At 43.4% G+C, this 27,845-nt stretch overlaps 1 protein-coding gene across 2 annotated transcripts in view; it reads left to right on the forward strand.

Moving 5' to 3' along the window:
* The window catches only part of FAM177B (family with sequence similarity 177 member B), a 108,061-nt gene that overhangs the window by 70,594 nt on the left and 9,622 nt on the right, over positions 1–27,845 (forward strand). For both annotated transcript variants that reach the window (XM_085612974.1, XM_085612975.1), the window contains exon 3: positions 18,868–18,934. In XM_085612974.1, the coding sequence (XP_085469100.1) occupies positions 18,868–18,934 (67 nt within the window). The remainder of the gene's footprint in view (positions 1–18,867; positions 18,935–27,845) is intronic.

Genomic DNA, 27,845 nt, shown 5'->3' on the forward strand with positions numbered 1-27,845 from the left:
GCAAATTCCAATCACAGCAAGGTGCGTCGTATGTGCTTTAGTCCAAAAATGTTTCCGCAACTGCAGATTGGCAGTCGAACAGACAATAGCACTCCAGGAAAGGCAAGATGCCCATAATTTATGGCTGGCAGCAGTTTGGCATTACAGGCTATGCACATTCCTTCTGTGGTAGTACTGTGTAGGTTTAGATGGAGCTTTGCCAATGCAAATGTTGTTTTGGCTGCCGAACGCCCAGGGAACTGTATTTGCTTCTTGTTGTTATATTAAGTGGTCCAAGGTTGATATTTTTTTTGAGCTGTCCAAAGAAGAGAACCTTGGTTTTTGCGGTGTTAGTTGTTAGGCAGTTCTTGATGTTATATGTGGAGGGTATAATTAAGGCCCTCTGCATCCCTATGTGGGTGTGATCCAGAATGACAAGGTTGTCTGCATATTGTATGACTGGAAGATTTAGTGAGCCCCTTTATGATGCTGTTATGTTAGAGGACAAGATACAGGCTTGAAATAGGTCATGCATTTGTGGCTCCCAATAGTCTGCATCATCCCTGAAGAAGATCTCTGGTAGGCCATTATGTCCAGGGATGCTGTCTTTGCGTATTGATTGAAGTATGGTCTTTGGTCCCTTCACAGTTAGATGGATAAGTTCCTTGACTTGAACGACCAACTCATGTCCTGCTTGCACATCCCAGGGGAAGGGGAATGGTTCAGAACCTGTGTACAATGATTTAAAATGATTTGACCATTGTTCCGCTGAGACGAAGTTTGCTTTGGTGAATGTTTTATTGCTAAGGTGGTTGACGTATTTCCAGAATTCCAGTGAAAGTCAGCTTCCATTCCTTCTCTACACGTTTTTGTTTGAGTGCCCAAAGTAATTTTTTGTGTTTTATCCTTGCCTCATTTAACTCTATTATTGTATTTTTATTTTTTTAATGGAGAGCTCCCTTGTGCCTCCTGTATCTAAATTCTGCCTTCAGACACACCTTTTTACTTTGGAGAAGCACTCTATCGTCTATAAGGACTTTGTGTTGATGCCTCATGGCAGTTCAGAGGTTATGGACTTTATGTGGATGATTTATGGTAGTTGTGGATTTATAGTTAGTTAAAGCCAAGTATAAGTAGCCCATTGTAGTGCCCCATGCTTTTACTCCTGTGGGTTGCTGTTCAAGCGACTCTAAGATTTGTTGTTCCTTCCATTTCTTGTATTGTAATTTGCTTTTTAAACCCCATTTCATCCTTTTCACTAATGAGATGTGTAGTACAATTTAAATTAATTACGAGGGTCAAAGGGTGATGGTCGCTTTCTGAATACTTTGAGCTTGAAAAATAGTTGATCTTCCATGCAAGTGTGTGCTTATAAAGAGGTAGTCCAAGGTGGAAATATTTCCAAACGTGGGCAACCTTCCCCCATCTGGTTCACTCTGTTGTAGGGGTGCTAAGGTCCAGGGATCCCAGTTCCAGAGGGAATTGCCCAGTTTATATGTAGCTTGTTTCTTACGGAGATTGACTTGAGACACTGGACCTCTATGGTCTCAGGAAAAGTACATGCGTAAAGTTATGAGTCAAAAACTCCTCCTTGATTAGTTTAGGATAGTCAGAGTACTTTGAGAAGTACAGGTTATTATTTTATTTGTTCAGACATAAAGAATTCTGTTTCAAGTGTTCCAAACGTTCAAATTATATCCTGTGTTATTTTATTATTTTGTTGTTTCTTTCTTCACATTTAGAGCGAAGTGAACAGCCATATTTAGAGCGAAGTGAACAGCCGACACGTGTTTCGTGAGTCGGGCCAGGGCTTTTTCAAGGCTTATTATTCAAGGTTGCGGCACAACATACTAGCTTCACGTTTCATTTTTCAGAAATGCTGCACAATACGACAAATCGAGTATTTTTAGTCTGTTCACCAAGATTGTAGTCCCAGGGTAATCCCAAACACTGTTCTTCCCACTTCCCCCATCTGGTTCACTCTGTTGGTCGTATGTGTGGAGATTGAATTCATTAAAGCAGGCTTCTAAGGTCATCTGATGGGCATCTTTTTGGGGCCCATTGGACTGGTCCAAGTGTCTTGTATTAAGGTCCCCTGCCACAATGTGATTAGGGTACTGGTAGAGGGGTGTTTGAACTGCTCGCAGAAATCATCAAGGGCCTCCTTCCTGCCTGAATTACATAGGGTGAGGCTAAAGAGTTCAATTGGCTGCATGTCGTAACACCCAGTTTTAATCTCCTTTATTCTGAGTTGTACATTCAGCTTTACAAAGATCGAGAGGCTGACGGATGCTCTTCCAAAGATGTTTTTTTTATGTGCTGCATCATGGACTGTGTAATACCCAGGAATTGTAGATGGCCTCGTTTCCCAAGTCTCCTGTAAGCAGATGAGATCACCGCTGGTTAAGAACTTGTGGGCTTCTTTGTTTTGTAGGACAGAGGCCAGCCCAGCCACATTCCAACTTGTCAGTTTGATGAGTTGTTTAGGCTTAGATGTATCCTATTGCCTCGTCTTAGGTTTCCCATGTACCTTAGGTGCTGGATTCAAAGCGGCGATAACCAGCTTCATCTATCACTATTGTCCCATGCTGAATCAGTCATCCTGGATATCCTATGTGTAGTACCATTTTTCATGTTTAATAGATGCACTTTTATATAATCCTCTCATTTAGGTTGGGGCTGATTGTGTTTTGCCATGTAATATGCTCCATAGTTCATTGGATTCCAATGTTCTAACCCTTTGGTTGTGGGTTAATACATTTGGATATGTTTCAGGCATGGGTTGACTAATGAGGATTCCCTAATCTTCAAATGACTTGCGCTCCTATAATATGTTATTCATATCCTTGATGTCTCAGCACATGGTTATTTTTGGTGATATTGGATAGTGTCTTGAAGCGAAGGGCCACAAGGTGATCGGAGGAAAGGTACGCCAGTGATGGGATAGTTTTAGAATGTTTGATCTATTCAAGAAATCACAGACTCCTCTTGAACTAAACAGAGATGTACAAATCAACAAACTTGGTTTTCTTCTACTTTCATCTGCCCTGTGCCCACAGCATTGGTCTTTGTGGCCCTTGGTCCTTTGTCGATTGTAAGGCCAGCCCCATGATTGATGTCATCCCCAGACTCCACTGGTGGGAGGGGTGCTTCTGGCGTTCTCTGGTCTCCCAATATGTTACTTTCTTCTGAGGACCCCTTTACATGACAAATTGGGTAAATATCTTTTTTGTCATGGCCCTGTCTTGTAAGTCCTCCCCTAAGGGTGCGCTATCCTGAAGGGCGTTAAAGAAGTGGTTTACTTTCTTGATGTATGTCTTTTTACCTGTCAGGTTCCTAGTGTTTGATTTGTGGTTTTCTGAGCCTTTTGTTTTTCCTTTGAGTTGGAGGTCTTTGACTGTTAGAGGTTCCAGTTGTGGCCACTGTGTAAAATGTATCTGCGGAGAACCCGTTCGTGGAAACCACTTCCTGTTCGGCTGATACGGTGGAGTCAAAGGACCCACTTTGCGTAGTTGGGACCCTTATCGCATCCGTTCCTATGATCTTGTTGTCCTTGCTGGGTGATTGCACACTGTTGTCTCTACTATGTTGCTGTGTCTTCCTTGTGTAAGGAGGGATTAGCATAATTAAGGTGGCGCCCCCTGTAGGGTTGTTATCTGTGTCCAGGGAGTCATGTTCCATTCTATTCTGGTGCTTCGGGTGGCCCTAGATGTTTCAAGTGATTCACTTGTGTGGTAGTGGGGAGAGGAGGTCAGTGACGGTACTGAGTTTGTTCACAATTGCTTTGCAAGTACATGAAGCCTTCTTTCCCATTACCTCTGTTGTTTCTACGGTAAGATCACTCCCTCCATGTGATCGGCGGTGTCTGTCACTGTATGTCCATATCCACACGTATTCAACTTGCGGTCCAGGCTATCCGTTTTTTAAATCTAGTGTGATCATTGTTTGAGCTAAAGTTTGTATAATGTCTACCCGCACCTCCAGTTTATGTGACTGCCAAGTCAAGGCTTTGACTGTAGCCAGAAGAGTTGAGTTTAGGGTTGTGAGAATTGAGTCTCTGGAGCTGGATGGTCCACATTGAGCATTTTCCTCTGTACCAATTGCAGAATGCTTGATGATATTTGCCCGCTTCATAGCTCCAAGAGGTTCAAACACACTTTCTTCCCTTGCTGTTTCAAAGTCTCTCTCAAACAGAGCCATCTCAAATGGCTCTTCTATGAGCTTTTCAAGAGCTTCTGGACTTAGCGTCTGGGGGTTCCACTAATGGTGTTACTAGCTCAAATGCTGGTAGATTGTGGTGTTACAGCACTATGTGGGGGTGTTGAGTCCCCCTGTACCAGTTTTTTCACAGCCCCTTTCCGTGAAACTTGACTGCTCAAATGGGTCAAAATAGATTTGTGCCACTTTATGCTTTTTGGCTTAGGAATGCCCTCTTTGTTATGCGTTTATATGATGGTCATAATGCTCCCCCTGCATCATGCTGATGTCCACCCATCAAGGGTTCGGTACTCTACTATGCCCTTTGGGTCAGGCTCACTTTTGGGCATGATCTTGTGCGCCGCATGATTTTGTCGCGTGTGGTATGTGTGACTTCTGGATGAGTAAAAAGAGGGGTTAAGGTTGAAGGACCAGCTTTGTCATTTTTTCTTTTTTGTTGGAGATTTATATAGCGTGAACTAGACCCGAGACATTGGGTATCCGAGTGCTTTACATGAGCACCAGTTTCGTTACAGAAGAACACGTTCATTTTTGTTAGGCACGGGAGATTACGTGATTTGCCCAGAATCACAGGATGTTGAGCGTCATTGCCGTGACTCGAACCCGGTTCCCCAGATCCGAGGTCGACCGCTCTAGCCGTAAGGCTACATCCAATCCTCAAATTGTATTTATAAAGCGCTTACTACCCCTGATGAGGCGTCTAAGCGCTTTTTGATGGGTAGTACGCTACTTTCGAACCAAAAAAGGGGTAGTGGTGAATTATTATAGGTAAATATTATTTCATTTGAGTGGTGGACATGTGAGTCTGTTAGTTGGGTTGAAAAGGATAATAGAGGGATAGAAGAGGAAAAGTCATAAAGTGTTTATTGGATAATCATAGTAGTAGGGAACTCCTAGATGAAAAATGAGGTCTCCGATGAGTCTAAGGAGGCATACATGAGGGAATAATTTAGATGGGATTGTTTGGGAGATCTTAGTAGTAAAATACGTTTTGTGGTACTACAAGGAGGGATAGAGGAGGGAGGAGTCTAGAAAGAGATATTTTGGAGATCATAGTAGTAGAATCGGATATTTTGGAGATCCTAGTAGTAGAACGAGTTGGGATGAGTCAGAGTAGAGGTAGAGGATATACTGAGAGAGGTATTGGGTGAAACATACGGTAGTACATTGGAGAGACGTTTTTTGTTTTTTAACACCAGGAGTAAAGTAATAAATAAACTCATACTTTCAAGTGTTGCTGTACTTTAAGCTAATTTATTTGTGTTTTATTTTCTTTTTCAATAACTCAATAGTGCCGCGGTGGGGCAGACGTTCTGGGCTCCAGCTGTTGCAGCGGGAAGTGCCGCTACCTCAACCTTGCACCCAGTTAGTGGCGCGCACCGTGTCCTACGTCCTGTGCCCTGCACTCTCGCAGACATTGACACAGCCTGCACAGGGTGAAATAGCCTGCACCTTACCGCGCATTGCCCCCCCCCCTTGAGAAATCAAGCGAGTCGTGCCCTACCTGTGTGATTGCTGTCGAGAGGGCTTCTGAATATTCTTGCTGCAGTATCGCTGCCCTGGGGGTATTGGAGAGGCCTTGAAGCTGAAGACATCATTCAGTCTGTATGGGGCGAGGCACTCTCACGTAAACTGACATTGATCTACCCAGGAAAAATGACTGAGTACGCGGCGTATGTGCGGCTACACACGACACTGCAGAGGCGTGTAGAGATTAATTTTACGACTACGACGGGTGGGGCATACATGATCTACCCTGCGTCCAGCTTGCGCCTGCCCGTGCCGGAGCCTGGTGACTCGAATTGCGCTCACACCTGCAGACGTTGCGCAGCTTCAAATGCCTGGATGCCGACAGTGACATCAAGCCTGTGCGTGTCCAGACACCTTTTCAGAGGACTGACATTGTTATGCCAGGGGGACCGACCGGGGGCGCGTTGTGGCCTGTATCTTCTTGCGGGTGGACCCCGCTGTTGTGCCTGCAACTAATTGTGCTGCTCCATGTATTGCTGTGGTGACGTGTGGGGATGAGCCCTGCACCTGCTGCGGGTGGGATATACACGATTTGCCCTGCACTCCGCGCTCCCTTATACGCCTGCCTGTGCCAGAACCTGGTAACCAGATTTACGTCCACGCCTGCAGGCGCTGCGTTACAGAGGGACAGTTACTGCCAAACATGATGAGCTTGAAACACCTACCACGGTGTGGAGGCAGCCAGTGCCAACCTCACTGGTGCACAGACAATCAGCGAGAATGACTGCGCGTTTATGGCCCGTCTCCATACACACTCCCTTGCTGGCTAACATCGAACGTCCATGCTCTCTGTGCAAAAATTGGCAATGGGCCGCCTCAGTACCAATGCGCAGCAGAATGCAGGGATAACCGCAAAACTGGATTCGGTACTGGCAGCGGTCCAAAAAATCAGAACTGTATTGGATCAGACCCACTCATCTCTTGAAGCTCAAATCGACAAAGTAGCGTCCAATTTCACTTTATTGCGACCTGACCACGGCATTCTGGCGGAGAAAGTCCAATCACATGCTCAGGCACTATCGGAATTGAAGCTGGTTACTACTAGTCGTGCAGCGGCCCTGTAAGATGTCCTAGACCGGATACATGCACTTAAGGACAGAGTCGAACATACAAAAGGGCGCTCACGCCGCAACAACATTCACATAGTGGGTGTCCCAGAGGGAGAGGAAGGACGGACCTCAGAAACATATGTGAAACACTGGCTCCGTGATATCTTACCTGCTGGGGCGCTGTCGCCGCACTTCGTAGTGGAGCGGGCGCACCGTGTGCCGGCCCTGAGGCCCCCCCTGGAGCTGGACCGCGACCTTTCCTCTTCCGACTCTTATGGTTTCTCACATTTTTGTTTCCTTGAGGAGTCCTTCTAGAAGATCTTCAGTCAATTGAGTCTTGCTGTTTACTGTCTTGCTCAGATTTACTCCTGTCCTTGAGAGAAAATCAAGAAGCTTGGTTTAGTTTCCATCTTGAAAGGAGGATACAGTAATGCAGGTTGTCGTCTAACACCTTCAATGAATTGGTTTGCATAGTGTCTTTCCAAGTTTAAAGCAAATGCCAGAAACTGACTCTGGAGAGCCATTTGTTATTAGTCTAGAGGGCACTGACAGGAAGTCACAGCCAATGAAAATGTCTGCCTATTTGAAAAATCGTCATTCATTCCAATCCAGTGTATGACCTATTTAGTCATAAATTCCACAAAAGGGGAAAGTGTGCACCTACCAGCTGGTAACTGGGATGCATATTCTAGAACTATCTTGGTAAACTGCAGCATGAAATATGCAATTATTTTAGAAACTTAATCTCTTCAAAACTACGTAATAGATTTTCACAGAATCACAAAAAGCACGCTTTCTGAATCAAGATCTAGCTTTCTGCCTAATTTGGTGTAATTCCGTTGAGCTGTTTTGTCAATAGCTGTGTCTTGTATCCCCTATGGAAAATGGCATGGGGAAAACAAGTGTTGACCTTTTCACAGGTCCCCCATAAACTTTCCAGGAAGAAGGTGATATGGATGAGACTTTTTGGGGAAAGTTTTGTGAAGATTTTTCAGTAGAAAAGTTATTAGCAAGCCAAGATACAATCCTCTGGGGTTGAAAGGTAATTTATAAATCCGAAATCAGGAAGCGATATTTAATAGGACAAAAGTCGTGAAGACAAACGCATCACCAGCGGCAGCCATTGTTGTTTCCATTAATGAAGTAAACATCTGACTAAATATTGTTTCCAGAGTGCTAATTTTATGGTTATAACCATAACGTCTGTACATGTATACTGTCCCCAATATCTATTTTATTCCAAAAATTCACAAAGATGCTACCAAACCTCCGGGTAGGCCCATTATATCGGCTAGAGGTAGTTTACTTGAAAATGCCTCCAAATACATAGACTATTTTCTCCAAGATTACGTACCAAAACTTCCCTCCTATATAAGAGACACAGGCGACTTCATCTCCAAATTAAGAGACTTTGAATGGGATAACAAATTTTATCTTCTAACTTTGGATGTGTCTTCCTTATATACTTGCATTAATCACAAGGATGGTCTACGTGCAACGGAAATTTATCTAAACAAAAACAAAGCTACCTTGCCCCAACACAATACTATGTTATTAGGCATGATACATTTTTGATTAAATAACAACATTTTCCTATTTGACAACTCGTTTTTATCAACAAATGCGAGGCGTTGCCATGGGAGCCAGCTTCTCCCCCAGTTACGCCTGTTTATTTATGTGCTGGTAGGAGGAGCTGGTTCTCATGTGCAAACACAAGGAACATATTGATGATCATGTCAAACTATATTATCGATACATTGATCTGTTTATTGTATGGGGAGGAACCGAAGAACAGGCCTTGAATTTTTGTTTGAATTTTGTTTCAGAAATCAACAAAAATGACATCAATCTGACTTTTACTTTTACCAAAAATAGTATGAATTTCCTAGATGTAGAGATTTATGCTAAAGATAATGCACTTCAAACCAAATTGTACAGAAAGGAAACAGCAGGAAATGCAGTTTTGCACTTTTCCAGTTTTCAACCCTGTCACTTAGTACGCAGCATCCCATACGGGGAAATGCTGCGACTTAAAAGGATTTGCAGCAACCCAGAGGATTTAGTCTTAGCTCAAGATAAGAGCAAGATAAGACTATTATCAAGAGGATACCCAATGAATATCATACAGGGGGCTATTAACAAAACTAAAAAATTGGAAAGAAATGACTTATTCAGCCTCATGCATCAAGCCAAAATCCAGTCGGTAAAATACCGATTCGCTAATAGCTCCCGGTATTGAGTTAAAAATACCCAATCCCAATGCATCAACCCAAAAGCAAAAATCGCTATTTAAGGAATCCTTAAATAGCGATTCCTTAAATAGCGATAGCATTTAAGGAATCCCAAATTGAGATTCCTTAATTTAAGGAATCTCAATTTGGGATTCCTTAAATGCAATGCATGAAAGTAAAAAAATTAGCGAATTCGCTAATAGGGGGAGCAAATTACCATGAAGATGAACTGCATGGTAATTTGCTAAAAGTTTGAAAAATGCACTTTTGTGCATTTTTCAAAGTTTCATGTTGCGCAAACACATGCCCTTAGAGCATGTGTGTGTACAACATATGTGCACATATCAATTTCAGGGGTGCAATAGGGTGTCATTTTGACACCCTTGCACCCTTGAAATTGCATGAGCAATTTGCGAGAACCTACTGGTACTCACTATTTGCTCATGCAATCTCCAATTCATTCCTATGGGCCTGGAGGCCCATAGGAATGATTGGGATGGCATTCCTTAATTGCTACTCGCAATTTGCTAGTAGCAATTAAGGAAAGTTAAGGAATCGCTATTTGAATAGCGATTCCTACATGCATAGCCTTTTGCTATTCCTTATTAGCGATTCCTTATTTTTCGCAAATAAGGAATATCAAATGGCATTGTTGATGCATGTGCCCCTAAGATTCCTAACGAAACCAAAAATATGTCCCAGATCTCTGACAAAAACTCTGACGAGTTGAGACTTATCATTACGTACAATGCTCAAGAAAAAGCAATAAAAAAGATTATACATAGAAACTGGGTTTCGGTTAAAAACGACCCATAATTGGGGACAAGCTCCCCATTAAACCAAGTATCACATACAAAAGAGCACCTTCTATGTTTTATTGCTTAGTTTCCAGCAGACCTGAGTCTTCTAAAACTAGTAATTGGCTAACCTTTCCAAATGGTTTCACCAAATGTAAGACCTGCAAAGCATGTCAATATGGCAAAAACAAAAGCAGCTACCAAACTGCATTTTGCAAAAAAGATTAAAATCAATAAACCCCTCCATTGCAAAACTGAATTTGCCATTTACATATTAGAATGTACATGTCAACTCAGATATGTAGGCAGCACTAAATTGCCTGTCAATAAAATAATTCTGCAACATATCCGAGCTATAAACAATGGGTGATCCCACTTACCCTGTTGCTAGGCACTTTCGAGAAATTCACAATAACAACTTAAAGGATTTGTCATATTTTGTTATAGATGCCATACCCAAAACTAAAAGCAGGGGCAACAGGGAATATCAACTTAGAAAACTGGAAACCCGCTACACCCTTAACTTGAATAGTAAATCACCAGGAGGATTAAATAACACGGAAGATCTTTATACTTGCTTATAATAATGTCCTGACCCACTTGTGCTCCCGTGCTACAATTTCATATGATATAAACCTGTTTTTACAATTTTTTGAAACATATTTATATGACAGATGAGATTAGGTCCTCATAGTTATTTTGACCTCTCCTTTTTCTCTTTTTACAAAATGAACTAAATTTAACAACTGTAAAAGTAATATATGGGAAGAAGCAATGCAAACTACATAGATGCTGCCACTTCACTTCAACCGGTGAACATTCCGTTTTTTTTAGGTTCACTACATGCACTTTAGTATTTTACACTAGTTTATTATTCATTTTATATGATTAAGAAGATGGGATGATTCTATCACTTTTTAGGTAGCACTTGGCACTTTATGTATGGAACACATGTTTATACTAGGTTTAACCACTCTAGGTGAATCTGTTCATTACTTTAAATAGGAGATAATAGGGGATTGAACTCCATATTGTCTACATGTTAAATCAGTCAGTCTACTTCTCTCAACAACTCACGTTTCGTGAAGAGTATTTTATATCAGTTGTTTGTGGTATTATAATTATATATTTATGTATTTATGATAGATTTATCAACCAACACTCTTTTATATGTTGATTTTAATCAAAACCATCCATTTTTTTATTATCTAAATGGGGATTTTTCATGATGTGATGTTGAACAAAGTGAGTTGATAACATATGCTGCTAATCTACTGTTATAACATTTATTTTAAAGGGACTGTGAAAGTATTTCCTCGAGGAGTGGAATAGTATGTTTTCTAGTTCCATAGCCATTTTCCCATCACGTGATAACCTGTAGCACGATAAATGGTCTGTTAGCACTATCAGCACTGTCATGTGATCAAGGTCCGTCACGGACTGAAACGCGTAATGGCCGACACTGAAATACAACTTTAAAGCACATCAATTTGGGTCCGTGTCTGCTTTGCATACGAACTGTTTATTGAAGGGTAAAAGCAGCGTGTGTATGTGTGTGTATGTATGTATATATGTGTATATATATATATATATATATATATCTCTCTCTGTGAGTGTGGGCCCAAACCCCGATGCCTTGAACGACACCTGGTGGCTCCCCGCCCTCGGAAGCCCGCCCACCCCCACTGAACACGCATGCAACCTGGGAATCATCCTGGACTCAGAGCTCGAAATGGACTGCCAGATCAACTCCGTCTCGTCCTCCTGCTTCCACAGCCTCCGCCTCCTACGTAAGACCTTCAAATGGATCTCCCTCGAACATAGAAAGACCATCACTTATGCCCTGGTCACCAGCAGGCTCGACTACTGCAACGCACTCTATGCCGGAATAAACCAAAACCTCACCCGCAAGCTACAGAACATCCAAAATGTTGCCGCAAGACTGGTTCTCAACCTTCCAAGACACTGCCACATCTCCCAGCACCTGCGCACACTCCACTGGCTCCTCATCGAAGCTAGTCACCTTCAAGATGCTAACCCACGCTCCCAAGGCCCTCCACGACACTGGACCAGCATACCTGAACAGCCGACTCAAATTCCACGCACCCCAAAGGACCCTACGATCAGCCCAGCTCTCCTACGCCGTGGTCCCCCGCACCAGAAAGACCAGATCGGGAGGCCGCTCCTTCTCCTTCTGCGCGGGTAGAGCCTGGAACGACCTTCCGATCCACCTGAGACAGACAACATCGCTCTCCATCTTCACAAGAAACCTCAAAACCTGGCTCTTCGACAGACCCCCTCCTTGATGGACTGGAATCTGCGATCCCCAACCCCCACCCCCTAACGCCTTGAGATCCTTAAGGGTGAGTAATCGCGCTTAACAAACACCTGATTGATTGAGTGTGTGTTTATTTGTGTGGAGATTTTACTTACCCTACTTATACTCACCATGCATAGTAAAGGCATGGCATCTGCATGGAAAGGCTGCATGGAAAAGTCATGCATTGCAATGCATGCATTGTAATGTCATCCATTCACTCATACAGCACAAAGTCACTTTTCTACTAAAGATATCAAAAATCTGTTTTAACAATGAAATCAGATTTTGAAAATTGAGGGGAAAATTACTTTCATGCATTTTGATAGGATTTTCCCAAGCGATATACAAAATAATAATTTTAATTATATCCAAGTCTGTTCCTGGAGAATGCAACTTAAACCTACGCAGTGCAAATTGCATTTGCGCCTTCAATCTCTGTGATACAGATATTTCATACCTATTTATAGTGTGCCACTTTTTAAAATATATTTGATATCATGTCCAGTAGGCTATCAAGGCATTATTTAGGATGATTAATATATAAAAAAGGTTTCTTGCATGGCAAATACACTTTTTATTTTCTAGATGTCACTGTAGTGGTTTTAAACTACAGCCAGAGCACATTGATGCTCTAGGCAACCATATATTTTTGTCATATATTTGGGTGGCATAAATACGTCCTGTAGCTCATACACATCTAACCCCCATTCCTTGTTTTGTGCACCATTTACTGCGGCCTTGCAGGGAACTTTGATAAGCACAATATAGCAATCCAGTGAATATTGTGATTGGGCGGGCAGACCTATACCACTGTTATACCACTTTATGGCAGTAGTTTAGCTCACAAGCTCCTCCCTCCAGCAAAATCGGACAGAACAAATGGGGGGACCACAACAAAAATGCATTTTCATACAAACTATATTCAAGAAATGATTAAATGGAATAGATCTTGGGGCAGTGCTGTCATGAGTGACCAAAACCTCAATAAATCAAACTCTTGTTCACTAATACGGTCAATTTAGCTCAATCTAGGAGAATTAGGATAATTGCACAGTGAATGTGGAGAAAATTATCTTCAAGGAGATCTGTCATGATCTTTGAAATTGTATAATGAAAGACATTGAGTTGGTATTTACCTAGTCACATGCTTTCATAAGGGTGAAACAAATCAAGTCAGTCATACCTAAATCTAGATTAAGACCCAGCAACTGTTGAAACAAGAATGCCCTCTGCGTGGTGCCCAGTCGTGTTTCCTTTCCCTGAGGGCCCAACTGTAGGCACCCGGTATCCTGATATTTGATTTTGGCCCTGTCATTATGCTAACCTACTGTGTACACTTTAGCATGGGACTCTCCCTTGTCATGAGCAAGGTACTGGACCTGACCTATGACCTGGAGGGGTGCACCAAGCTTGCCGTCTGTGACAGCCAATAGACAACTGTCCTTGTCATAGGCTTGGCACTTAGAACGGAGGTGGCGGTGTACAATGTTTTGTGAATCCATAGTTGTGACTAGACCCTGTTATCTGTATCCCTAGAGTGGAGGTCTACTGGCCCACTCATGTAAATTCAGCTTCTATGTGCTTACCTGACTCCGTGCGCTTGCATCCGATGTGTATGATGTGCATGTTTGTGTGTGTTTATCCTACATGGTACATGCATAATGTGTGAGTGTGCTCGAGTATTGGAGGCCCGTGGGATCATCTTGGATTCTCCAACCTTGCCTTTTGCACATGATGGATGTGAGGTTGTTTTCACAGAAAGTGGAAATGTATTGCTGACATTCCTGAAGCTGGAGACTGGAGAGCTAAACACTCAAGTGAGGAATGTGTTCTGGATACTTGTGTGTGAGGTTTTGAATGCAATTCTTTCCAGTTTGAGAGAGTTCTTGCGTTTGAAGCCACATAGTCCATCTGAGATGGTTGGTGGATTGGGCAGGCATATTGAATGGCCTTGCAATTCAGACGACCAGCCTCCGCTTAAAAGGCATTATCTGAAGGCCTAGAGTTTTAAGGTTGTGGTTTCTGTACATCTCTTAACCTGGGAATGGGGTGATCCAGGTTTCCAAAAAGTGTTGGACGGCAGAGGGCAGTGCAGGCACAGTCCTTAAATGTCTTTCTGGGCCCTGTGGCTGTTCAAATGTCTTTTCATTATGTCTTTGCTAACTGGACTGCAAAGTCTGCAGGTTTCTTACATTTTTGATTCCTTGAGTAGTCCTTCTAGAAGATCTTCAGTCAGTTGAGTCTTGTTGTTTACTGTCTTGCTCAGATTTACTCCTGTCCTTGAGAGACAATCAAGAAGCTGGGTTTAGTTTCCATCTTGAAAGGAGGATACAGTAATGCAGGTTGTCGTCTGACACCTTCAATGAATTGGCCTACATAGTGTCTTCCAAGTCTAAAGCGAATGCCAGGAACTGACTCTGGAGAGCCATTTGCTATTAGTCTAGGGGGCACTGACAGGAAGTCACAGCCAATGAAAATGTCTGCCCCCTTGAAAAATCATAATTCATACCAATCCAGTGTATGACTAATTTACTCATAAATTCCACTAAAGGGGAAAGTGTGCACCTACCAGTTGGTAAATGAGATGCATATTCTAGAAGTATCCTGGCAAACCTCAGTCTTAGGCTGTGAACAACATCACACCATGCCCAGTGCATTTCACAAAAAGAGAATTTTGCAGAGGTCCCGTGCAACGAATCACAAAATTATATATGCACTTCCCAACCAGATTATCATTTATTTAATATTTGTAAAAGCGCAAACGTCCACATAAAAGGGTGCCTTGGCCAGCGCCGGGCTGAGAACGCAAAACCAACCCTGGCAATTAAGTCGTACGGGTGGGGGAAGGGATGGGGGCAGGGGTGCTGGGTGGAAACACTGCTGCTACTTTTGTTACTGGGGGCCGATTTTGCAGCACTTCTCAAAAACAGGCCTCCAGTAACAAAAATGACCACCACCGCTCCAAAACCGCCCCCACCCTTCCAGTCCACCAGGAAAATGCCCGGTGCCCGCTACGGCCAGTCTGGCCCTGGCCTTGGAAAATTACAAAAGTGGGGCAACTGTAGGAAACTCAGCTGAAAAGGACGTTTTTAATGCTTTACTGAAAGGCAAATATTTCTTGATGGACCTCAAGGATAGGGATAGATCCTTCCAGACCTTGGGTATTAATAATCAGAGTCTCGCTCCTTGGCGACAATCGTTTAACATTGGAAATGTGGGTCTGAGCACAAGCCACACTTCATACAGCGCGGTACTTTATACTCCACAATTTATTAGGATTTCTTTAGAGTCTAATCCAGCGGCCCAAGATACAGCACAAAATACAAGATGTTGCATGGATCCATTTGTGAGAGCACACCAGCCGCGGTCGGTAGTAGGAGTAACTGCAGGGCGGTGACGTGGGGAGGGGTAGGGGCAGGGTGGGGGGTAGTAAACTATGGATTACGGTGGTTTACAGGTAAGTTAACATATAAATTAATAAAACGAATTTCGTTGCTTGCACTGCATCCCCAAATGCGATGCAGTGCACGCAACGAAATTCGTTTTATTAATTTATTTGTTAATTTACCTGTAAACCTCCGTAATCCATAGTTTACTACCCCCCACCCTGCCCCTCCCCCTCCCCACGTCACCGCCCTGCAGTTACTCCTACTACCGACCGTGGCTGGAGCACACTTGCAGAGACCAACTGGTGGTGTAAGTCCACAAGGCAGGAATGGGATGCACTGCTCCCCAGGGTTTTCAGAGCCAAGAAACAGGAGGAGACAGTTGATCTATGCCTTGAAGGAGAGGTTTTCATCCAGATGTACTCCAAGGGATTTTACTGGAGTACAGAAGGAAATATCACTCCTATATTTTTTTGCTTGGTTTGAGCACCAGTTCACTTTTATTAGGGTTAATGTGAGAATGTTAATGGGCATCCTTTCGTGCATGCAGTGGTGGAAGAGGCATCAGGAATAAAAGGCATATGGCCCAGATAAATAATGACTTATTAAAGAAATTTGATTACAGTCCAACAACAAATCAAACACCAATTATGAAAAAGAAATTAATCATACTAGAGTGGAAATATATTATTTCCAACACTTTTGATAGTGATTAAGAGGTCAATTCAGAGACATGTGTGAGTACCCTTGTAATGCTACTGCACATACTCATAAATGCTTTCGTGAATTGGCCCCAATACATCTAAAATAGGAATATTCAGGGAACATTCATATACAGTTTGTACAAATAGAAAGGGCTTTACTCTTTATGCACTTTTATTATAGGAAGTTGGACATGTCATTTGCCCCCTATGTTGTTTTTTTGTAGAGTGAGGTATACAGACCCACAAGTCACTGCATGCTGTTCACCTGCTCTGTGTTCTTGGCATCCTGTCTTCTACACACCTGATTTTTTGGCAGGAAGTTGTTCTCTTTATCTGACGGGTTTAGATAATAAAAGTACCACTGATATGTAACTAAAAATTATCAAAATGTATCTCGGATTGCTGACTCAAATGAATCTAACAAGTGTACCGCACACAGAGCAGAAGAACAGCACAACCCTTCACAAATATGGTGACTAATATCAGCAGGTGTGTATACAGCCTGGGTTCCCACTCCATGCTTTGCAACTTCCACAACGATCAATCTTTTGCATAAAACTTTTATTCCCAGACACAATAGCGTCTTCCCATTTTGCAGTTTTCTCTGATAAATTAAAGTACAGAAAGTGTCCCTTGAAAATATTACCTTGATCCTAACACACCTTAGAAGTGCCTAGCGCTCATAGACACGTAGGCATGGATGTCATGACTCATCATTGAAGTGACTTCAAGTTTTGTTAGGAAATGTTCTAAGAAATCAGAAGATTTGTATAAAAAGGTGAAATACTGGGTTGACATCTTTGGATGTATATGTATGGCTATATTTGTACATATAACATCTGTAAGCCTTTGTATCGAATGTTTGCTGGTGGTTTCAAAGCCCCTACGTCACAAAAAAGAGCCTTAACTGTGAATTATTTTACAAAAATTCACATTGCTGAATTCATTTGCAGGATATTAAGCTTCCGCAATAATAAAAAAAAACTTGAATGGATTATTAACACAGCATCTCATCTTTCAGTGCTTGTGAAAAAAACAATTTCACAGTGGCAATGCAGCTCTTAGGGAATTAATCATCGCACCTGACCAGCTCACCCTTGCTGGACACATGAACCCTCCCTATTGTAAGATAATAATCATTATAAACGCCGAACGCTGTTTGCAAAATTTACACTGTACCAGATGCCACTTTATTTTTTTTCTTTATATATGTCGTCTCACACTTACTTTATTGTGTCAACGTATTGCACTAGAAAAGCACATTTTAGAACACAAACTGGTGTAGATAAGTTTAGTGGTTACCGAAGCAGGTGGTAACAAAGGATGGTGAAACCATGTATAGGTATCTGAGTAAGAAAGTGTCTGGATTCTGTAGGTGTTGAGACCACCGAATTCTTCATCTGAGACCGGGGCGTTATAGCCTGAGAAAAGCTGCTATCCCTTTTCTTCACCCCAGTGGCTATTTCCCTTTAGCTGTGTCAAATATTTTTCTCTGTGGAAATTAAAATGAAAAAGTCACGTGTTTTGAAAAACGACCATTATATGTCCAACCCCACCCCCCCCCCCCGCCCCCCCAAAGCCAAACCTCCCTTGGAACAATCTGCAAACAACTTTACAGGATTTGAACAAAAGTGGCTTACTTGGTTGACCAGTGTCATGCAGATTCGTCAAACGTGGCCAAAGTTATTAATTAAAGCATGAGTTAACCATGATTACAGAGCTAGCACTGTCGCCTCGCAGGCTTCTCAAATGAGTAGCTTGTGAGCTACTGGTAGCTCTCCCGCTACCTGTACGTAGCTCTCCTGTGTGCAGCCCAGCCTACTAAATTAGAAACGTTTGCTTGGTTGAATACTACACAAAATATGTTTGTTTTCAGAACTCCTAAGCTGATATTTGTAGAATAATAGATGAATTTCCAAAATATATTTAAAGATGATATTTGAGTGATAACTCATGTGGCATTGGAGGGATGTTTTACAAATGTTATTATCTTAGTGCCAGAGTCATTGTAGCTATGGCTGTTATTTATTAATCATGTAGAGGCATCCCATATTGACAAAGCCTTTTTTACATTTCCGCTGGCAACCATTCCTGATGCACTGAGGTGATCTCTGCTGGTAATCTTGCATATGGTGACCAGTAATCTTGTCTTATGTGGTCCCTTTTACAACACTAATAATAAAAGTAGCCCGCAAGAAGTTCCATTGGACATAGTAGGTCTTATTACAGAAAATGTTGGAGACCCCTGCTCTAGTTTATACAGGATGAGTAAAGACCCACATTTATATGCCATATTTTGTATAAGTGGTTTTATGCAAGGGAGAATTCCTTGGCTGCTTACTGGACCCAAGTCAAATGAGCGATTTACAGCTAGTTCTGGTGTTTCTTCCAGTAGCACCAACCATGCTGTGGCTTGTGATTTCTCTTTTCCCATTATAAATATGGGCCTACAATTCCCACAGGACTAGCTTAACGTCACATCATAACATGGGCCCAGTGATAACTTTGGTTCCAATGAAGACTTTTTTAACTGAGGGTTTTTTAATTTCTGCGTATATTCTTTAAAGGTGTGAACGTACTTCTGTCATTTTAAAGTATTACATTATTTTGCCAGAATTACATTTTACCATCACTTTCTCTTCTCATTTGACAGTCAAAAATGCCCTGGGGACCGTATCTTCAATTCTGGGCTGTGAGGATTGCAACCGCCTCCTTTTTCAGTAAGTACAAAAATGAGGTTTGTGTTACAAGGCGCTTGCCAATGCACCACCCGCGCCACCGTACTGGCGATAATCTTTCCACTTGCTCCATGTCACCGGGAACCACACATTTCAGTTCTGGTCTTTTGTTTAAAATGTTATGCTTTCTGGAAGTTTCTGGAAATTGTGTCCAATACCCTACAAAGGTTAGGGGGTGTTTGTTTTCCCTCGTCATATTATGAATGAATGAATTTTTATTGTTTCAATTAATTAAAATTGTTACAAAGGACTGGGCGTGGTGTCTCTATCCGCGCACCATTTTCAATTGTTAATAAAACATAATTATATCATTTCATTTAACAAGTCAAGCAATCACGAAACATGACATGAAGAGACAGAAAAATTAAATATATATTCGCTAGTTTGAAGCTGTGTTCAGCCTGTAGTCGTTGGCTGGATCTTTACTTATAAGTTCTTTAAGCTGGTATGCAAATTTCGCTAGTCTGGCCAATTTCATTGGAATCTCCAAATTAAAAAAGTTTCATTGCATCTGAGCAGGTACGAGTACCATATTTTAAAAACAGGTTTCAATAAAGTGCGACGTGCGTGATTCAATTGGTGGCAGATGCAAACCAGGTGAGCCATAGATTCCTCGTGCTGATGACAGTCTGCAGGTGGTGAGCACCTGTAGTGTTTTCCAGCGAATATTTATATCTTTTATTGGCAGTACCACGAGTCTGACTAACCGAATTTGCTTTAAAATTGTTTTACTCAAGGCTGAGTCAAGATATGGCTGTCTCAGTTTATCCTTGTAGGAACTAGCTAAGAGCCCAATATTGCTGCGGGAGGGTTCTATTAGCCTCATGTCATCTTGCTTAGATAATAGTCTAACTTGTTTCTTTAAGATAGATTTTAAAATTCCAGGTAGGTGGAGAAAATCCTGCCAGTTGGACAGGTCAAGGTACAATTCGGTGCAGGCAGTAAGAAGGCCGTCGGCCCAGGAATTTTTACCATTCATGAAGATTTCCTTTAAAATTGCTTTCATTGTATTTGGCAGTGCTGCGCAGGCCCCTCAATAGTATAGAACACTAGATGCCCAATGTTCGTAAGATTATTTGTTTAACCCGAATTCCAGCCGCACCAAGGCATTCCAGGCATGGGCGGGTATCTGATAAATCTGTTTAAATGCTCAGCAGTTGGCAAACTCCATGGTGTTAATTGATGCCCCAGGTAATACTATTTGGCCGTATGTGATTGACGGAAGTAACTTGGCTCTTATAACCTTTTGGATAGGTTCAGTTGTCTGGCTACGCAGTTTGGAATCGAGTTTGCAAAGGGTATACGTCACCGCCTTAACTTTTGATTCTATAGTTGAGATATGTGCTGTGGGCTTGCCGTTGCTCATGATCCAAACCCCCAGATAATTATATTTGGTTGTTGTTGCTATTTTCAAATTGCCCAGTCTCCATTGATGTTTGAGTTTGTTGGCGTGCTTTCCAAAGATTACTACCTTTGTTTTACTTGCGTTTGCTGTTAGATCATTTTCGTTGTTATATATGCTTAGTGCATCCAATGCTCTTTGCATACCCGTATTAGTGTGGTCCATTAGCACCATATCGTCTGCATACTGAATTAGGAATGAGCCCCTTACTAAAGTAAATCTCTGACCATTTCCATAGTGGGAAAGGGTCAGAGACAAGTTTATAAATGCTCACAAATTGACATACTATTGAAAATTCACAAACTCGTAAGGCTGAAGAAACCCTTGCATACAGTTTACAGTTGTGACATAGTTCTCAGATGTGTATATGCTACAGGAGCAACCTGTAGACCCAAATGGAAAAGGGTAATAGTAGAAATGGGTAACAGTGTCCAAGTAAATATCAATTAGAAAAAATGTTACTTTGTCAATATTAAAATGTATTGCAGGTACAACAGATGCGTGGAACAAAAGAAATAAGAGACATGAACCATTCAGAATATACTAAGAAATGTATAAGGTTAATAATTGCATGAAACTTAAAGTAAATATAAGTAGTTGTGAGGTCGATTAAACAGATTAATCTCGACCTTTAGGCATGTGCTCATTGTAGATGGTGAACACATGGTGCTAAAAATAAGTGGGGGCTAAAAACGTGATCACATACAATATATTCAAACAACGGTGAAACAGACTGTTGGTAAATTCCTAAGCAAGAGACGCTTAAAAATGAATCAACTTCATGGGGAGCGACCTCTGACCCTGCTCCCAAGCAGGTCGCTCCACACGCTGCTACGCAGCCCCTGCCGGTATTGCCCATCTGCTCTTCTGCTGCATTTTGTTGTAGGCAATTGTGCTTGTCCGCTGTGTTTCTCCACTAACTTGCTTCTTCCCCTCTTATCTTCCATTGGTCGCTTCTTCCCTCTTGTTGTGTCATTTACCTGCGTGTACTGAACTGTGCCTGTCCACTGTGTTTTTTCTCTTCTGACTTGCTTCCTCCCTGATTGTTATCTTCTTTGGTGCTTGCTTCCCCCTTGTTGCTTTCCTGTTTTTGCCGTGCCCTGCTTCCCCCGCCGCCCTCACCTGCCTTTTTCCCACTGCTCTACATCCTCCTCGGGGACCTGAACTTCCACCTTGAAAACGACACCAACTCCACCACCCTGATCGACAACCTCGGACTCAGACAACTCGTCAGCACACCCACCCACTCCGCCGGCCACATGCTTGACCCCATCTTCTCCACAAGCTCCCACGTCTCCTTCAACCACACCACCGAGCTCCACTGGACCGATCACCGCTGCATCCACTTCACCTTCCGGAAACCCACCATGCACCACTGCACCCAACAGATGCTGCGCCGCTGCTGAAGCAAAGTCACTGAAGACCAGCTTTCCACCACCCGTGCCTGCAGCCCGCCCGTAGACTCGACCGACCCCCGACACCGCCGCTCGCAACCTCAGACAGTGGATCAAGGACTGTGCCAACACCCTCGCCCGCTCAAGAAGCCCTCCAACACCCACACTAGCAAGAAAGCCAGCTGGTTCACCGAAGACCTCCAGACGTCTAAGCAAACCTGCCGAAAACTAAAAAAAAAACTGGATCCGTGAACGAACTCCAGAAAGCTACACCGCTCACAAGAACGGCACCCGCAAACACCACCACCTCATCAGATCCGCCAAGAGGACCTCCTTCAAAGACCGCCTAGACAACAACGCACACAACAGCAAAGAGCTCTTCAACATTGTGAAGGAACTCTCCACCCCCAACTCCAACACCGACATCCCACCCTCACAAGACCAGTGCGAGTCGCTGGCCACCTTCTTCCATCGCAAGATCGCAGACATCCATGACAGCTTCAACGCCACCCCGGCAACCTCGGAGACCCCCGCTCCCATGACCACCAACCGCCTGCTTGCCTGGACCAACATCAACGACGACGACGCCATCAAGATCATGAACACCGTCCACTCCAGATCCCCGGAAGACCCCTGCCCACACCACATCTTCAACAAAGCCAGCAGCACCATCGCACCCCATCTCCGGAAAACCATCAACATCTCCTTCGAGACAGCGACCTTCCCGGAGAGTTGGAAGCATGCAGAGATCAACGCCTTACTCAAGAAACCCAAGGCGGACCCCAAGGATCTCAAGAACTTCCGACCCATCTCCCTGCTCCCTTTCCCGGCGAAGGTCATCGAAAAGGCCGTCAACAAACAACTGACCAGTTTCCTCGGAGAACAGCATCCTGGACCCGTCCCAGTCTGGGTACTGCAACAACCACAGCACCGAAACTGCCCTCATCGTCGCCACTGATGACATCAGGACCCTGCTGGACCTGTCAGCCACCTTCGACACAGTCTGACACCGCACACTACGAACACGCCTCTTCGACGCCGGAATCCAAGAGAAGGCCCTGGACTGGACCTCCTCCTTCCTCTCCGGCAGAACACAGTGTCCGCCTCCCCCCCACCCCCCCCCTTCCGCTCCAAAGTCACCCGGACCATCTGCGGCATACCCCAAGGCTCATCCCTCAGCCCAACGTTGTTCAACGTCTACATGGCACCGCTCGCGCACGACAGCACAACCTCAATATCTCCTACGCCGACGACACCCAGCTGATCCTCTCCCTCACCAAGGACCCCCACACCACCAAAACCAACCTCCACGAAGGTATGAAGGCCGTCATGGACTGGATGAGGAACAGCCAACTGAAGCTGAACTCGGACAAGATGGAGGTCCTCATCCTCGGATCCACCCCTTCGGCCTGGGACGACTCCTGGTGGCCAACTGCACTAGGAACACCCCCAACACCCACCGACCACGCACACAACCTAGGGTCATCCTCGACTCGACCCTCTCCATGACGAAGCAGGTCAACGCTGTCTCCTCCTCCTGCTTCAACACCCTCTGCATGCTTCGCAGGATCTTCAAGTGGATCCCCACCAAAACGAGAAGAACGGTCACCCAGGCCCTCGTCAGCAGCAGACTGGACTATGGAAATACACTCTATGCAGGAGCCCCGGATAAACTCCTGACACGGCTCCAACGCATCCAGAACGCCTCCGCACGCCTGATCCCCGACATCCCGTGCCGCAGCCACATCACACCCCACCTGAGAGACCTGCACTGGCTCCCTGTCAACAAGAGGATAACCTTCAAACTCCTCACCCACGCACACAAGGCACTCCACAACACCGGACCAGCGTACCTCAACAGCCGCCTCAGCCTCTACACCCCCACCCGCCAGCTCCGGTCCGCAGACCGTGCCCTTGCCGCCGTCCCTCGCATCCGAAGCGTGACCACCGGCGGCAGATCATTCTCACCTCGCCGCCAAGACATGGAACACACTCCCCATCCACCTACGGCAGACCGAAGACCTTCTGACCTTCGGAAGACTCCTCAAAACCTGGCTCTTCAAACAGTTGAAGCTCCCCTCCCCCCCCCCCCCCCCACCCCCCCAGCGCCTTGAGACCCTCACAGGTATGTAGCACGCTTTACAAATGCTATGATTGATTGATTGAACTTCTGAAAGAATATAGGGACAGATGTACGAAGATAAGAATAGCAATATCCTAATTGCGATTTCCTGCAAATCGCAATTAGAAAATCGCCATTCCTAATGTATGAAACTCTTTTGAGTTTCATTGGCAATTCCTAGTGGCTCACAAATAGACCTACCTCATGCATATTAATGAGGTAGGTTGCAATTTGTGACCCACTAGGATTCGCTGCCATCTGCTGGGGCCAGCAGACCCCCATGTCTGTGATTCCTTTCAAATAATGCAATCTTTTTTAAATGCACCCTGTTTTTCAGTGAACGTTTAAGTTACGCTTTTTAAGAGTAAGCAGTGGTCAGTGGGACAACTGTCTGCTATTAACAATATGTATTCAACCATTCTAAAAGGGGAGGAGTTGGCAGTAAAATGTGAATGTTTGCGACATTATTTTGGTTGCGAAACATTTGTACTTAACACTGCGGGTTGGAATTAGTTAGGGACGCCCTCAACATGCCCCTTCCAAATTACGAATCGAGAATCATAATTGCCGTTCGATAACAAGTTACCAAATCACAATCTGAGCTTTGTACATCAGTGTGAATTGGGCCGTTTGCGAACACAAAAATGTTTCGTACATCTAGCCCATAGTCCTCTTTCAAGTATGAATCGTTAATGCCCTTTGGTGCCAGATGGCTGTCCACAACGTTTTGACTCTTATGCAAATGAGTGGAATATTATCAGGACCAGGGAGAATGTTTCTGAGCATAAAAGAATATAGATGCTGAATGGAAAGAAAATTGAAATCCGAGCCAAATTCAACCATAATAGCATAGGTGATGATAAACATAGTCATGTTACAGGGAAATACCGGTAATTTTACAATGGATACCAAGTAACTAGGAAAGGAAAATATTGGAATGAGAAGCATTATGTATGTCATACTAAGGGTGGGTCTCTGTAGCTTGTCCTAATCATTGGAAACTATTAAGAGCTACTCACAAAACTGTCACACTAACACATCTTCAGAATCAGATGAGTTCTACTACTGATCCTACTCGACATATAGATCTTTAAAGACAATTGCAGGCTAATAAAGCTAAAATTATACGTGTTCACAATTTTCCCACATTTGTCATAATTAAGCATTCAGACCATGTCAGAATACTTTTGGCTTGTAAATTGAAAGCTGAGACAGAAGATAGCCCTATTACTAGCGTACTTAATGTTAGTCTAATTAGAAACTGGTCTATGTCGAATTGTTCCTGCATTCAATTTATTATGTTTGTATTAACTAAAGTACAAACGGTGAAAAAATATTTCAACCAAAACAATTCTGGCTTGCGGACTTTAGGTTTTCTAACAAAAGGATTGCAAGAAGAAGAAAAAATCTGTTTATACCTGACCAGGATTTAACTGATAGTTTGTGGAGATTGGATGGGTACTTGAGTGCCACTTCAGCATATGTATGAAGATGGAAATAGTGGTACAAGCCAAAATCAGGCTCATTCTGGAACCTTTGGACTTTGGCAAATGCCTCACCAAAACTGTGCAACTCCTTTATATAAGAAAAAAAATACAAGGTATATCTGCACTCACTAATATTCTGTATTTATTTAGCACATTTTCTGAAGTACAGTTCCCATTACCAGCCATCAGACTTCGATTTCAATATATGTCTAATCCAGACCAAAGGTCGATTTTTTTTTCCAACCGCAGTTATTTAGCTGATACCTAATTTTTTCTTGCTGCAAAGCCTACTAAGGAGATAATTACTCGTTGCACATGGTGGAGTGGTAACTATGCATGTGCATGCATCCCCCCTCAGTTGTGAGATACGTATCTGGTAATGGGGTAGAACGTAGTGGAGGTGAAATTGCTACATGCGTCTCCATGAATTTCCTTATTACCGGGCCATTTAGCTATTCACCTGTACCGGAACTGTACCTAGTTTTACCACATCCGATAATGTTGAGTGCAGTAAATCCTAGAAACTTGTAATTTTGTTTGGGCCAGAAAGATTCGGGCTGGAATGGAATTACCATTTCACTCATGATTGGGCTCCGAATCCAAAAGTTCAAGAAGCCACTGTAATATTTTAAAAAATAGGTCAAACAATTGAGATTACTATGCCATGAACTGCCATCTGGCCTGTTAGAAAATGGCCTTCTATGAAGGGTCACCCCACATTTCTTGCCTTCTCCCCTCATTGGCTTTAGGATTTTGAGCATTTCACCACTGCTAACCAGTTCAAACGTGTATGTGCTTTCTCCTCTAAACATGGTCGATTGGTTTACGCCTGTTTGGCATATTTAATTTACTTAGACGTCACTTGTAAAGTGGCATACTGTATACCCAGGGCCTGTAAATTAAATGCTACTAGTGGGACTGCAGCACTTATTGTGCCACTCACTCAAATACCCTTTCAAACCTGTCTCAGGCCTGCTCTTGCATGGCCTGTGTTTGCAATTTACTGCCACTTCCACCTGGCATTTAAAACTACTTTCCAAGACTTCAACTTCACTTTTATTACATATACGTCCCCCATAAGGTAGTCCCTTGAAAGCCCATGAGGCAGGATGCTGTGTAGGTAAAAGGTAGGACATGTATTGGTAAGTTTTGCATGTCCTATGGTGACAAACAACCACATTTGTTTTTCACTACTGTGAGCCCTACTCCTCTTTTGAGTTGGCATTAGGAATTCCTTAATACACTTTTAATCTTATTCTGAATTGGAAAGAAGTGGCTGCCCCATGTTTTATATCTTTGGAATGATAATAATAAATCCTCTTTAATGGTAAAGTTGGATTTTACAGTGCTATTTTAGAAATGCCACTTTTAGAAAGTGGACATTTCTATGCCCTTTCTGCTCTGAGTGCCTGCAGCATGTCACACCTGAATAGGCAGTGTCCTGTTTCCCACACAAAGGGCTGATTACCTCCTACTGATAGTGTGGAGCCAGGGCCGGGGAAAAAGGGCCTGTATGCACTTCAAAGACCCTTCTTTGAAGTCAACCCCACTTCGAAGGCACAAATGGGCATCAATACCGCAGCTCTGACACTACCATGACAGTACGCTACTGGACATGTGAAGGAGAAAAGACTGCTGTGCCGCAAGGGATTTCCACCCTGCTTAACTGCTGCTCTGGAAGAACTGCCTCTCTGCTTTGCTCGGCTGCTTGTTGATCTCTGCTCTACTGAGGACAAGGACGGGACCCACCTCACTTGAAACCAAAGTGACGCTTGCTTTCTTACCCCCTGTTCTAAAGTCTCAGGGCCGTCAGACTTCTTTCCCACCCTGCAACAGCTCCTGGACTCTGCCATCTGTGAGTCCTGCCCTCTAGTGGCAATCCACACGCCCAGTGGCACTCCTGCTCCTTTCTCGCAGATTTGATTTGTCTGTTATATTTTTTGGACAGGCTTCCCCATAAAGTAGTGTGTGAGCTACTGGTAGCTCTGCAGCTATCTGTAAGTAGCTTTCCTGTGTGCAGCCCAGTCTACTAAATTAGAAGCTTTGGCATGGTTGAATTAATGTATGTACACCAGAGTTCAAGATCAAATGTGTCTATTTTTGGAACTCATCTTTTGTTTGTAGAAAAATGACAGATTTTTAAAACTATATTTAAAACCGATTTTTCCATGATAAATGATAGGGCATTGGAGAGATATTGTCATCATTGTGCCGAGGGCTTTGCAATTATGGCTGTCATGTATTATGCACAAAGACAGTCCACATTCGCAAAGCCTTTTCATATTACTGCTTGCAGCTGCACATGGTGATCTGAGGTGATCAATGCTAGTAACCTGGGCAAAAGTTGGCCACTAATCCTCAACACCTCCATCTCCACAACAACCTTCCTGGACAGATGGAAACACACAAACATCAGACCCATCCTAAAGAAAGCCTCAGCTGACCTTAACGAGCTCAAACATAATCGTTCGATCTCCCTGCTTCCCCC

The sequence above is a fragment of the Triturus cristatus genome, chromosome 6 (genome assembly GCF_964204655.1).
Source record: "Triturus cristatus chromosome 6, aTriCri1.1, whole genome shotgun sequence".
NCBI classification, from domain to species: Eukaryota; Metazoa; Chordata; class Amphibia; order Caudata; family Salamandridae; genus Triturus; species Triturus cristatus.